General features: G+C 40.7%; 1 protein-coding gene across 1 annotated transcript; it reads left to right on the top strand.

The window, feature by feature from the left end:
* Nucleotides 1–454: 454 nt before the first annotated feature.
* Nucleotides 455–11,512, top strand: LOC116659503. Its single transcript, XM_032467135.1, has 3 exons — nt 455–910; nt 8,227–8,283; nt 11,237–11,512. The coding sequence occupies exons 1-3, from the start codon at nt 464–466 to the stop codon at nt 11,510–11,512; spliced, it is 780 nt and encodes a 259-aa protein (XP_032323026.1). The 5' UTR covers nt 455–463.
* The last annotated feature ends 1,094 nt before the right edge of the window (nt 11,513–12,606 follow it).

The raw sequence follows: 12,606 nt of genomic DNA, 5'->3' as shown, positions 1-12,606 counted from the left end.
ATGTTCCTATATGACTGAAGTGTTGTGCTGCACACCAGAAATTGACACATTATAAACTGACTATATTTCAATAAGTATATATATATATAACAATAAAATAGATAAACAACAAGGTCCTACTGTATGGCACAGAGAACTATATTCAATAGCTTGTAATAAACTATAATGAAAAAGAATAGGAAAAGGAATATATATATATATGAATATATATATGAAACATGGTGCACACCAGAAATTAACACATTGTAATACAACTATACTTTGATTTAAAAAAAAAAAAGAAAAACAAAAAAGAGAGAAAGAGAGGAAGGAAGGAAGGAAGGAAGGAAGGAAGAGAGGAAGGAAGGAAGGAAGGAAGAGGAAGAAAGAAAGAAAGAAAAAAGAAAAGAAGAAAAGAAAGAAAAAAGAAAAGAAGAAATGAAAGAAAGGAAGGAAGGAAGGGAGAAATGGAAGGAAGGGAGAAATGAAAGAAAGGAAGAAAGAAACAAAAGGAAGAAAAGAAAAAATGAACCAGCTGGTGAGAAGGGCGGCGTCGGGCGGCGGGCGGCGGGGCGGCGGCGCCCTCCTCGCGAGCGCGTTCCCGCGGGCGCCGGTGGGGAGACGCCGGTGGCAGGACCCTGGGCGGGGAGGGAAGGACCCTGTCTCCCCGGTGGCAGGGGGAGCCCGTCGGCCCGGCCAGCAGAGCGCGGTCGGCTGCCTGAAGACAGCGGCGGCAGCGGCCTTACCTCGCGTGGGAGCAGCAGTGCGGCGCCGCCCAGGCCCCCGGGGCGGTCGCGGCAGCCACGCTTCCCGCGCTCGGGCTTTTCGAGGAGCAGCTCGGCCACTTCAGTGTCACCCAGAAGCGGTGCTGAGCCCGGGCCACCCGCGTCGGCCGTCTGCGTCCCGGGCCGGAGAACTCACTTCTGGAAAGGTAGGAGCACTGCGAGCCGAGTCCGACGGAGCAGACGCGGGCGCTGCGCGGCGGCCCTGCAGGTGGTGCCCAGGCCTGCACACCGCTCACCGCGCCACGTGTGACCTCTGCCCGCCGGGTGCTTTTCTCTCTCCTGATAGGACGATACCTGGATTGCCGGGTCACGGGCGACACTAAATGCATTTTGGATGAAAGCTGCAGGAAAGCTACAACCTATGCTTTGGCCAAAAAAAAAGGGGGGGGGGTATATGTACATCTGCTTATATTATTTTTTCCTTTAAGGCTGATACATGTTAAATCTATAGAATTTCTTTCAAATTACTGTACTTTAAGAATTGTAATCCTTCTCAGTCTTTGAAATTATAGCCTTAGGGTGGAGACTAATGAATCAATGACCAGGGTCTCTTGGTGGATAAGAGAGGTGTCTTCTTGTCAAGCTAAGAGAGATGGCTGAGTCAGAAATATTAAGAAAGACAATGTGTCCTTTCCGAAGTATGAGTAAATCACTGAGAGGCATCGCCAGTGTTCTGAAAACTGGGGATTTTTTAAAACTCAAATGAAAAATTGATTGAAATAAACAAATAAGATCTGCAGCTTTTTCCAATGTTAGCTATGAAGTCAAACGCTATGGACGAAACATCATTACTTATACAGGAAGTTAAAATTGAGTAATATAATAGATTTATCATCTGCTTACTGGCTTAAGTTGATAATTGAGTAATATAATCTTAGGTTACTCATTTGTGTGCAAGATTTCGTGAGCACTCACATTCAGTCTAAAGGGAAAAGAATAGATCATTTTGCTTGGCCCGTCTATTTCTCCTACAATAAATGTAGATAAACTAGTTTAGTCGAATATAGAGTGATGTTTCAGTGACTTGCCTGTAAGACTGGGACTGAGAATGTGGCAAACTTGTTTATTTGTAGAGTGATCCAAAAGCAGTTCTCATGTAAGGCCTGAAATGACAGCAAAAAGGAGAGCTTCCAGGTATTTCAAATATTATTATAGGGACTTTGGGGATCAGATGATTCACAGTGGATGAACTAGCAAAGGAAAGTTCCCACTCCATTTCTTTAACTGTCTTAATGCAATGGGTTGTGTGAAGCTGAGTAACATTCAATAAGTGATATAAGAAAGCAACTGTATTTGAAATCATTTTAAAAAGATTAATACATGATCATAGGACATCTGATCAATATTAAGTGATTTCCAGGCCCTGACCTCAATGTACATGAGGAAAATCTATGATTTCATGTAAGTGGCTGTTTAATTTATTGCAGTCATAGAAGGTTTGAGGATTCGGGAATAACATGAAATGTAGTAAAAACCAAACCAACTTTTTTGGAGCTTAAGAATGAAGCACTAGGAAGCTTGGGTGTATAAGAATTCAGAAAATTAAAAACAAAACAACACTTAGAAGCTATGACGTCCTCCCTACATTTTACGTTAGTAACTGTGTGTTGTTTAACAGAACTGAGAAAGTGAAAAAAACAAAATATCTTGGTCACGTCTACATCACTACATTATAGTATATGTATTGTAACATATACACTGCAATGTACATATTTTAGTCTTTATATATCAATTGTAGCTGAACAATCACCTTATAGAATATTCACAAATCTCCTAAAAAATGTGTAAGAAATAGATTCTTCAAACTTTATTCTAGGGCACCTATGGGAGGTCACTAGCACTGAACACCTTTCAGAGAGCTAACCTTAGAAGTTTGGAGGGTGAGGAGTGAGTAATATTGGATCGTGTAATATGGTGGATGCATATTCTATAAGAAAAAATAGTCTATAATTTATAAGTCCCAATTCACTTTTTTATTAACCATCTGACTTGAGCAACTTAAAAAAAAAATCTTAAAAAAACCCTTTAACAGGACCTGTCATCAGAAATGTAAATGACAATTAAGAATGAGTTTAATAGTTATAGTATTAAATAAAGTTATGCAATGTAGCATTACTTCCATATAGGTGTATTAAAGCATCACTATAGGATGGTCATTAGTTAGTGTTCTAGACAAAGTTCTAGAAAGCCAGAAAAAAAGAGTCAAAAAATCAAAGTTATAATTAAGGATTACCTAGAATCTTTTTCAAGATGGAAGCTATAATTAGCACATGATAATAATTCAGAAATATCTTAGCCTTGTTTCTTGAAACCAGGTGAAAAAGAATTAAGACACTAGGAAAATAGTGTGTGATGGTGGTTAAAAGTAAGTATATTTGGAATCTGATAGACGTGGCTTTATGTTCTAGCTCCACAGTTCTTAGCTTGAGAACTAGAGCAAGTTAATTCATCTCTCTGTTGTTCAGTTTTGTCATCTGTAAAATGGGAGTAATACATAGCATCGCCTCACCAGTGGAAACTATGAACAGAGTCTCTGGTACATCATACGTATCAGCCATTATTTTTATTTCCTGTGTTTCATGTCCTCCATCATCTCAATTCCTTACCCCTCCCCAACATATACCAACAATCCTCATTTCTTATTTAGAATTAGGGTTTCCATACTGCACAGCTATAGGGTAATAGGCCATATTATCTTCTATGTGACTAATGCTCCCCCAGCCCTGTGGCTCTATAAATCAGAATGTAAATACTTGCTGAAAGAATTTAGAAAAAATAACTGTCTGATTAAATAACTGTCACACTGTTGAGGTTGAGAGGCACTTCAGCTTATTCTTCCCACACATAACGTTGTCGTAACTGCCCTGATAGATATCTTTGAGACCCTGTTATGTTGCTTTCTTCCAGTCTGAAATTTTTCAAAAATAACGTGAGCCTATGACAGTAAATATTTAATCTTTCTTGCGTGCTCCACATGCTTCTTTAGCCCTAGGCAGCTGGCAACCTCAGAATGTTCTTCTGCTGTTCTCGTGCCTGCCATGTGCCCTGACTCATGTTCTTGTTAACCACAGAGTCTCTTCCATTCCATGTGATTCTTTTTCATCCTTTTCGGTTCGGTTTTTCCATGAGCCACTTCTGATTATGTTGACCTATCCCTTCTCTGATCATTTGCCTGCTGTTAATTAGCAAATATCCTGTTGGAATTATTCTCAAATAGCTTTATGTGAATCGTGCTGCTCAGTTTCCAAGTTGTAGGGGGAAGCCAAAGCCAAATTCCGTTTCAGTAAGACCACCAAATAGGCACAATTTACATAAACGATAGTTAATCTAAAATTCACTTATGTGTGAAGACTATCTCTTCAACGTGTCACAACAAAAACGTGGTCTCAATAAACTCACGGCGTTGTGGAGCAATCTGCCATCAGTTTGTTTAGAAACTAAGCGCTCCCATCATTATATTGCTCAAGGCTCTATTTCTCAGAATCCTGGGTCTTGATCATTGACTTCTTGTGAGCAGGTCATCCGGGGTTGAAATCTTGGAACCCAACAAGACAACCTTTAATTAGTAAGTTGGGAGCATTCAAAAAACAAGCGAAATGGAACTGAATATGATCTAGTGTCAAAGTGGGTGAGAAGACTACCCACTGATCCAGATGTCTTTCTGAAATTACTGGTTGCTTAAAAAACCTGTATCACAGAAACCCTCATAATGAGCTCCGTTTTCTTCATTAGGTAACACTTCCAGGTACCCTGTGTTCTGTAACTCTATATGATCAAAATGCTGAGTAAACGGTAGGCAGTGGAGTCGTCCTTTCTAGTCACAAATATTTGTTTCTGTTACCCTGACACAGCAAAATAACACAATAGCCCCATTTCATCTCTGCTTGGCGTTCAAAGACCAGGATCTCTGAGGGGTGCCTGGCAGTGTCTTCATCAGGTCTGCCTACAGCTCTTCCTGTTTGAGAGACCTAGGAAGCAGAAGGATATGCTACCTGACCATGCCTTGCTGTGTGTGCACGCACACACGCGTGCACACACACACACAGAATACCCAATAGTGTAGCAGACAAGGTAATGATATATAATCTATACAATAGAATACGTAAACTAACCAGTATAGTTGGGTATTTAACAGTTGATTTTTGCCATCTCTTCCATGTGTGAGTTCTCATTTGCCCCATGCTTTAGACTTAATTGTGGCCTGTGAGGTTTCTGTGGGAGAGTCACATCCCCTAACCCCCTTCCCCAGGCCCCTTGTTTCTTGAGCCACCTGAAAGGTTTCCCTGGGTTCTATGGAACTCATTCATGTGTTTTAGCGGAGGGTGCAGTGGGCAGCGTCTTGGTTTTGTCCTTGTCTCAGGCTGTCACTCAGACGGCCCCTCGGTTTTATGTTGCGCTGATTTGATGCGAATCAGCAGCATCATTCAACCCTGAGTTTCTGAACTGTCAGAGTGCTCTTTCATTCCTAGTCGTAAACAGGCCAGTCTTCTCTTTCTGTTTTTTGTTTTTTTCTGAGATCACTTCTTCATTGCATTATCTTTAAAAAAAAAAAAAAGCCGGTAGAAACGAACTCATGTTACAGTCTCTTTTCCTACCCTTTTTTTTTAACCTATAGTAATAAGCTCATTAGGGACATTATCTACCTTTTACTTTATCGCAGGTAATAGTTTTTTCCAAAATGTTTTCCCATAGTGCAACATCAGTAGCCGTTTTTCCAGCTTCATATAATTTTTTTTTCACTGCCTATATGTAACCCCATTTCCAAAGCCAGTGCCTCGCAGTGCAGGTTGTGGTGTTGCAGCCTTCCACTTCTATTGTTGATTTCTGTATTTTTCAAGATATGTATGAGGTTATGCTGCAGTTATAAACTCCGCTCAGGTGATGAGAGGAACAGCTGACCCCGAGGCTGTGCGATGGAACAGCACGTTTAGGTTGCTGCCGCCTTGGACTTCAGCAGAGGTCCGGTTGGGGCCCCAGGGTTCCTAGCTGGAAGCCCACGTGACTGCCAGGGCTCCTCGGGCTCCCGTGAGGCTCCAGATTTGCAGCCCGGGGAGTGTGCACTTTCCTCCTCTGTTTGGCCTTGGCGGTCACTTCCCAGCATTTGGCTGCACTGTGACTCTGAGTTGGGGGGAAATGGAGTGAGTTGTCCACCAGCATCAGGGTTTGCCTGATAGGTGGTGTAAGACAGACTCCTTATAAGGAGTCTGGGATGGGGGGCACCCAGGTATTTCTCAGACAATGACTCCCCTGCTAGGACCCCGTAGATCTCCCAAGATCCAGCGAGATCACTTTTGTGGGAAGAGTGGTCTCAGTGCAGTGCCTCCTGCACGATGAGGCCAATCCCTGAGCTGCCCCTGATATTCAGCCTGTCTCAGCCCATCGTCTCCTCTCCCGGGTCCAGTCCCTCATCAGGACCTGCACTCACTCCTCTACACACCTGAAGTCACCTGAGTATCCTGTGGGCTCCAACTAAGCCCTAAAAAAAGGCCTTTACTTTCATGGCAAAATGAAATGTTTTAAAATGAGATGCAGTTGACATACAAGATTGTTAGCTCCACTTGTACAGCCTAATGATTTGATATTTGTGTGTATTGTTAAATGACCCAGATGACAGGTCTACTTAACGTCCAATACCACAAACAGTTACAATTTTTTTCTTATGATTATGTCTTTTAATATTTACTCTCTTAACAACTTTCAAATATGCAATACAGTGTTATTAACCATAATCACATTACATTACATCCTAAGGACTTTCTAAAAAAATAACTGAAAATTTGTACCTTTTGGTGACCTTCACCTATTGTTCCCCTGCCTCTCATAACCACTAACCTGTTCTCTGTATCTGTGAGGTATTCGTTTTGTTTTGTTTTGAGATTTTACATATACGAGAGATCATATGTATTTGTCTTTCTGTCTGACTTGTTTCACTAGGCATGACGCTTTTCAGGTCCATCCATGTTGTAACAAATGGGAAGATTTCCTTCTTTTTTAAAAGTCTCAGCAATCAGTGGTTTCCAATTTTTTTTAAAATATATTTATTTCTCAATCACCTTGGGTTGATTGAGTCTCTCATTCATGTTTTCTTTACTCCAGGACATTGACAATGATCCACCTCATTAGAATTCATGGTCCATTGGCCCAAACAAGTGCCTGATTATTTCGATTAGAGAAGAAAGACCAGGTCTCCCACAGATAAATGTACATGAGGCAGAAGAACATTCATCATGGCAACAGTACAACAGCTCATTCCAGTCACCACGTCTAACAGGCCCCGATCTGTTCAGTAGCTCAGGATTCACTCACTGTAGCTCCCAGATCACATCTTAAGGGGACATCTTAAGACGTGAGGGATGTCTTGAGATGTGATCAGAGAGATCTGAAAGGAAGAGCCAGACACACTTATGCTGCAGAAGCCTTCAAAGCCCATGTGTTGCCCATGGATCCTAGTGGCTCTCACTATAAACCTGCCTCGAGGACGCAAGTGAGTCACAGCCCTGCAATCTGTGTCGAGCTCTGCCGTTTCTATCACGACAAGTTTCACTCTGTTTGATTTGCCATAAAGCAGCCTGCCTTGCCTCGGATGACAGCAACCCCTTGTGAGTTACAGAACAGAGTTCTGTAGCCACGGAAACAAGACCTACCAGGATTTTGCTTTTGCATAAAAGGAAAATTTGAAATATTATCTTTACATTTTCAGTCCCCCATAAATCAAGGTCTTGTCTTTCTGAAATTCCTTTAACAAAGCACGTAACTTGCCCCACTTTGCCTTTCCCAACACAGCGGGCGCCTATAATGAATCAGAACCTGACTTTTATAAAATTATATGAAATGAAGATAATACATAACGCTCCTCTCTCTCACATGGAAAGTGAAATGTCAGAGCCTCAGCTTGGTATTTTTTTTTCTCTTCTCTCCAAAAAATTAATCATAACAATGCACTGATTTGACTCGCATGAGTCAGCACCTTACAAGGCCTCACTGTGCCTGGCATCGCTCTAGTTCCCCAGAAGAGCTCAGAAAATTGATGTTCAGATGATGAAATTAAAAAAGAAAATCTTTTACAGCAACTGTACCAAACCCATGTGTGTGTTGGATTTCTAAATATTAATTTAACCAACAGGATTCTCACTCTTTGCTTTTCATTGTGTGATTGTGTCTTACCCTTTTCAACCTTGTACTCCAACTTTTCCCATATCAAATTAGAACCGATTTCCTGTGCCACAAAACCTGATGGTTTTTAGCTTCATTTGCTCTGCCTCCTTGCCCCCACTGTAGACTGAACAAGAAGCCTTTAAATGTCTAATGAGAGAAAGATATTTGACTACCACTGGACTCAGGAAAGCAGGCATTACCAGAACCAGGGGAATTAATTAGGTTCTGGAGAGAAGTGTGATTCACAGTGTACAATACCTTTCAAAAGATAAAGTTTCAAGACTGGACTTTCATTCTTTCCATTTAGGATGTGATGGAAATTGTTTTGATATCTTTCTTCAACCAAAACCACAATGGATTGAAGGTAAGGTGGATAAGATTTTAAAATAGAGGTGTAACTGGGGAGCTTTCAGACTAATAATAGAGAAGGGCACTTGCCAGGGACTCTATTCTTCCCTGTACCAAAAGGAAGTGAGACGCCAGTGAGTGATTTTCATCATCAGTGGAATCAAGTATTGAGGTAAACTGCAGGACCATCAGTAGCTACCTGATCAGAAGTCCACGTTCTCTGAGTCTCATGCACTCATTAAGCCGTATTTAACATGCTCTGAAACACAGCGATACACAGAAAAGCAAGTGAACTTGTGTCAAAATCCTGAACCAGCAGCCTGTCCTCATGTATTTTAATGACTATTTCCCAGTGGAATTTATCGACTCCCAAGCTTAGTTTTGAGCATGCCAGCGTAGTAGTGTTAGAATGCAAAAATGATTTCTCACGTGTATTTCAAGTTTTTGCCTTTAATAAAGACACAATAACAGCCCAGTGATAACTGCAAATTACCATGTGATTGATGTTTAATGTCACTGTGCCTTGTCAAAGTTCAGGATAAACTCTACAGCTCCTTTCAACTCCTGGTCTTTCATCTATGAGCAGGGAAACATTTAACAATTGGAACTGTCTCTACAGAACTCAGATTTGAGAAAATGAGCAATGTTGCTCTATTAAAGTATTTTAGAGGATAAAATTGCAACTTTTTAAAAGTATTGAAATGTTCAAGGTACATGGGGCATCAGTTAAAATCGATGAGGTCATGAACCAGTAACCACAAACTCAATTCTCAGTGTCTTGACACAGCGAAGTTTTATAACTCATGATACATGTCATCGTGGGTTGACTAGGGGGTCTCTGTCCAGTTTGCCCTTCGTGGAGGACCCTGGCTGATGGAAGAGCCACTGCCTGAAACTTTGCTGGGTTCTTGGAAGAAAGAAAAAAGAAATTTGGAGGGCATCACATTAGCAATTCAACTGAATTTAGTCCTTGTTGACTAGATCCAGGCATGCGGTACGTCACCCACAAGAAAGCCAGGAGTACACGCCTCTGACGTGCCTAAAAGGAGGGAAAACTGGAATATTTAGCAAGCTGTACTACAAACTCCCACATGAACACGTGAACCTCTAATGCACAGAATTTCAGTGGAACAGGTGTTTTTCTTTTTAAATAAGTGAATCGGATGGAGAAAATTTCCAGGGAAATGCTTCCCTGGTTATGAAGAATGAAGGTTCACAGTTTATTTTCCCCAACCGATTAAACTCAACAATGGAAATATGATACAGTTGAGGAGGGGGAACCGTCTTCATCTCACCATGCTTCTCTGCCTGCCCTGTGCCCCCTTCAGTGGCTGTGCCACACCTGCTAATGGGGGAAACTTGGGAATGTGGAACAATTCTTTCAGATTTGTAGGACCTCGTTTGTCTTCTTGACCAGTTATAAGCTGAGCCTCAGCTAACCCCAGATATTTAGAAGACCTTGCCAGTCACTAGAGAAAAGAAGCTCTTCTAAGGTGGAACATCAAAACTAAGTCCTGTAAATAATTGAACAAATGAATAACCCTGATTGGGCAGCTTACGGGGGACACTGTAATACATCTGCCAAAGAATTCTGTAGCCGTGGAGAGTATCAGCCTTGGAGGTCCTCAAAGGTGATTCCATTCACTGTTTCATTGAGGCTCACGGCTGCCATCTAGTTACGTGTGTCAAACGGTTTATTGAAGTTACTTTTCCCTCTCCCAGCCCCGCTCCCTTCTGATATGCAAAACGTTGTGAAGGCTCCGCTGTGGATTAAGGGAGAAATACACGGAGTGTTGTGCAGCATGCGTATTTTTTGTATTTAGAAAATTGCAAGTATGATAACATAGAACTAAACTTAAATAATATCACTCTTAGAAATATACGGGAAACTTACAAATTCGAGAGAATGTATAAACTAAAGAATGAATGGAAAATGTGAACACTGAAAAAAATAAAACACCAGTGGTAACAGAACATGCTGAAGGCAAAATAAATTATTTTAAGAGGATTTAAAAATCACTGTTAATGACTTATTTATCTAAAGCATGGAAACAGGAAAGAAATTTGAGTTTGAGCCATGTATACTTTGGGCTATGTTTAAATCTTTTGAATGAATCAATTGGTCTATCTCTAAACAGATTTTGAGATACTATGTAAAAATAAGAGTTTGTAAATTTAGATGGCTAGAGAAACAACCATTTGTGTTTTTTTTTATTTTATGAATCCTTTTATATATAAAATTACTTATACATTAGTAACCTGCCTTTAAGTTTGCCACTATTTTTTTTTAATGTTTGGAATCTCATAGGAAAAAAATATTTCCTACTAGCAATGATAACTTCATAGAAGTAATAAATTATCTGCAAATGTTGAATTACTTCATGCTTTCTGAGGACTTTAAATTAAAAAAATAAACACTTTTTTCAAGTCTTTTGAAAGTTTTATCTTACTTTTTTAAGTGGAGGACACCATCCTTTCTCGTGGCAGATGTTAGGAGCCAGCCCTAAAGGAGGTATTATGCTGACTAGATGGGCTTGACAGAGTGAATTGTTACCAAAAGCTACAAAATGATACAAAAATTAAAGTGTCCAGAGGTAAGAATAAAACAAAGTTTAAGGTCAAAAAGCATGCTAAATAAGATAATGCAAAGGATTCATTAAAGAAGGGGGCTGGCTCAGGTGTTGGTGTCCAGGAAAGGACTAGGAGGCAGGAAAGGACAGAATCAGGAAGAGAAGAGATGAGGAGTGTAGAGGGAGTTACCCCTCTGCTGGCTGCAGTGAGCTCAGGAGAGCAGGGCAGGCACGGGATGAGCAGAAAGTGGATGAGACCACGTTTGCACACGGGATGCCACGTCAGGACAGAAGAGGGCTCTGCCCTTCTGTTCACTGGGCGTTAGCACCTTGATAATCTGTAGAACCCATGGCATTGGTATTTATCTTAAATAATACATGTATGAGCTTGCCCTTCAGTGCAGCCGCCTGCATTGGAGGGACAGCTGGCCGTCCCGCCGAGACCGCCCGTTTCTCGGGGCCCTGCCACCCCCCCCCCCCCGCACTGGTCCGTGGATCGCAGCGCACTTCTGTGGGGATGCGCAGGGCACCACGTTCTATCAGCAGCTACGGAGGGGAGTGATGCCAGCTTTTCTTTACACTCCAGCACATAAAGATGCTTTACTTAGTAACGTGGCGGCTTTCATAGGGCAGAGAGAAAGGCTAAATCCTCCTGAATTAGGGTTAAAAAAGTGAGAATTTTTTTCCTCTCACAACTAAGTTTTATTAATTCTCTGACAGGCCTACTTACTCTCTACGCACATTATGTTACATTATTTCACACAAAAATTACTGCAGCATCATCAATTCAAGCAGGATTGAGAATATGAAATATTAATAAGGTTACCACTCATCTAATTTCCAAAGGAATGTCTTTTGTATATAGGGCAGGAACACAGTCCCAGAACAGCATTGGGCTTCCGAGCAGCGGAGAAGGACTTGCAGAGCAATGATATAATGACTCAGGCTGTAAAATAAATGTGATCATATAAAATTCTAGCAGGAGGTAAAAAGAAGTTTTGCTCCTACAATCGATATGTTTTGGGCAAATCAGAAATCAGGAAAAAAGACAGTAATACATTTGGTGTGATTGACTTCCAAGACTAACGTGTGTGCTGAAATAGGATTGGATGTTTAGCCGAAGGTCCTTGATTCAACTTCAGAGTCTGCTACCCAGTATTGTATCAACGTGGACAAAGTAATAAAATTAAGATTTAGCTTTTTCATCAGGAAAGTGGAATGAGAACACCAATGCCCCCTCACGGGGGTGTTGTTGTGAACAAATAGATTAAATGTATGATAAGCAGTATGGAAACGTTAAGGATCTATCTATACATTTGATTATTATGCCTATAAATGTTACTGTATTTCTCTATATCGAGTTTTTATGTTTTTTAAAGTTTAATACAACCATTCATTCAAACATTTATTCAATTATTCAGAAACTATTTTTTGAGTACCTACCATCTCCTGGTTTTACATTCTTAACTCGTATTTGCATGTTATAGAATAAGACTTTGGTCATGTATAGAAAATGACATTTACAAAACAATAATTTATAGGGAGAGTGCAGGTTCTGAAATCTGACAGACCTGGGTTCAGATTCTGGATATGCCCCATAGGATCTGTGGAGACTCCAGGTAAATTGTTCATATCTTGTACACCTGATTTTCATCACATGTGAAAAAGATAAGAATCAAAGTTCCTACTTCATATTACTATCATGAATATTAAATGAAAAAGTCATCCAAAGTGCTTAAAACAGTGTCTAACATGTAATTACTATTCTG

The sequence above is a fragment of the Camelus ferus genome, chromosome 24, assembly GCF_009834535.1.
Source record: "Camelus ferus isolate YT-003-E chromosome 24, BCGSAC_Cfer_1.0, whole genome shotgun sequence".
Taxonomy (NCBI): domain Eukaryota; kingdom Metazoa; phylum Chordata; class Mammalia; order Artiodactyla; family Camelidae; genus Camelus; species Camelus ferus.
The sequence above is the reverse complement of the archived record's forward strand: the minus strand, read 5'-3'. Positions and strand labels throughout refer to the sequence as shown.

Excerpts from the sequence above, each read along its gene's own strand:
- LOC116659503 (XM_032467135.1), top strand. The coding sequence starts at position 464 with ATGAAAGAAAGGAAGAAAGAAACAAAAGGAAGAAAAGAAAAAATGAAC. Across the intron at positions 911-8,226 it reads GAGAACTCACTTCTGGAAAG|GATGTGATGGAAATTGTTTT; the intron begins GTAGGAGCACTG and ends CTTTCCATTTAG. Across the intron at positions 8,284-11,236 it reads AAAACCACAATGGATTGAAG|TGCAGCCGCCTGCATTGGAG; the intron begins GTAAGGTGGATA and ends CTTGCCCTTCAG.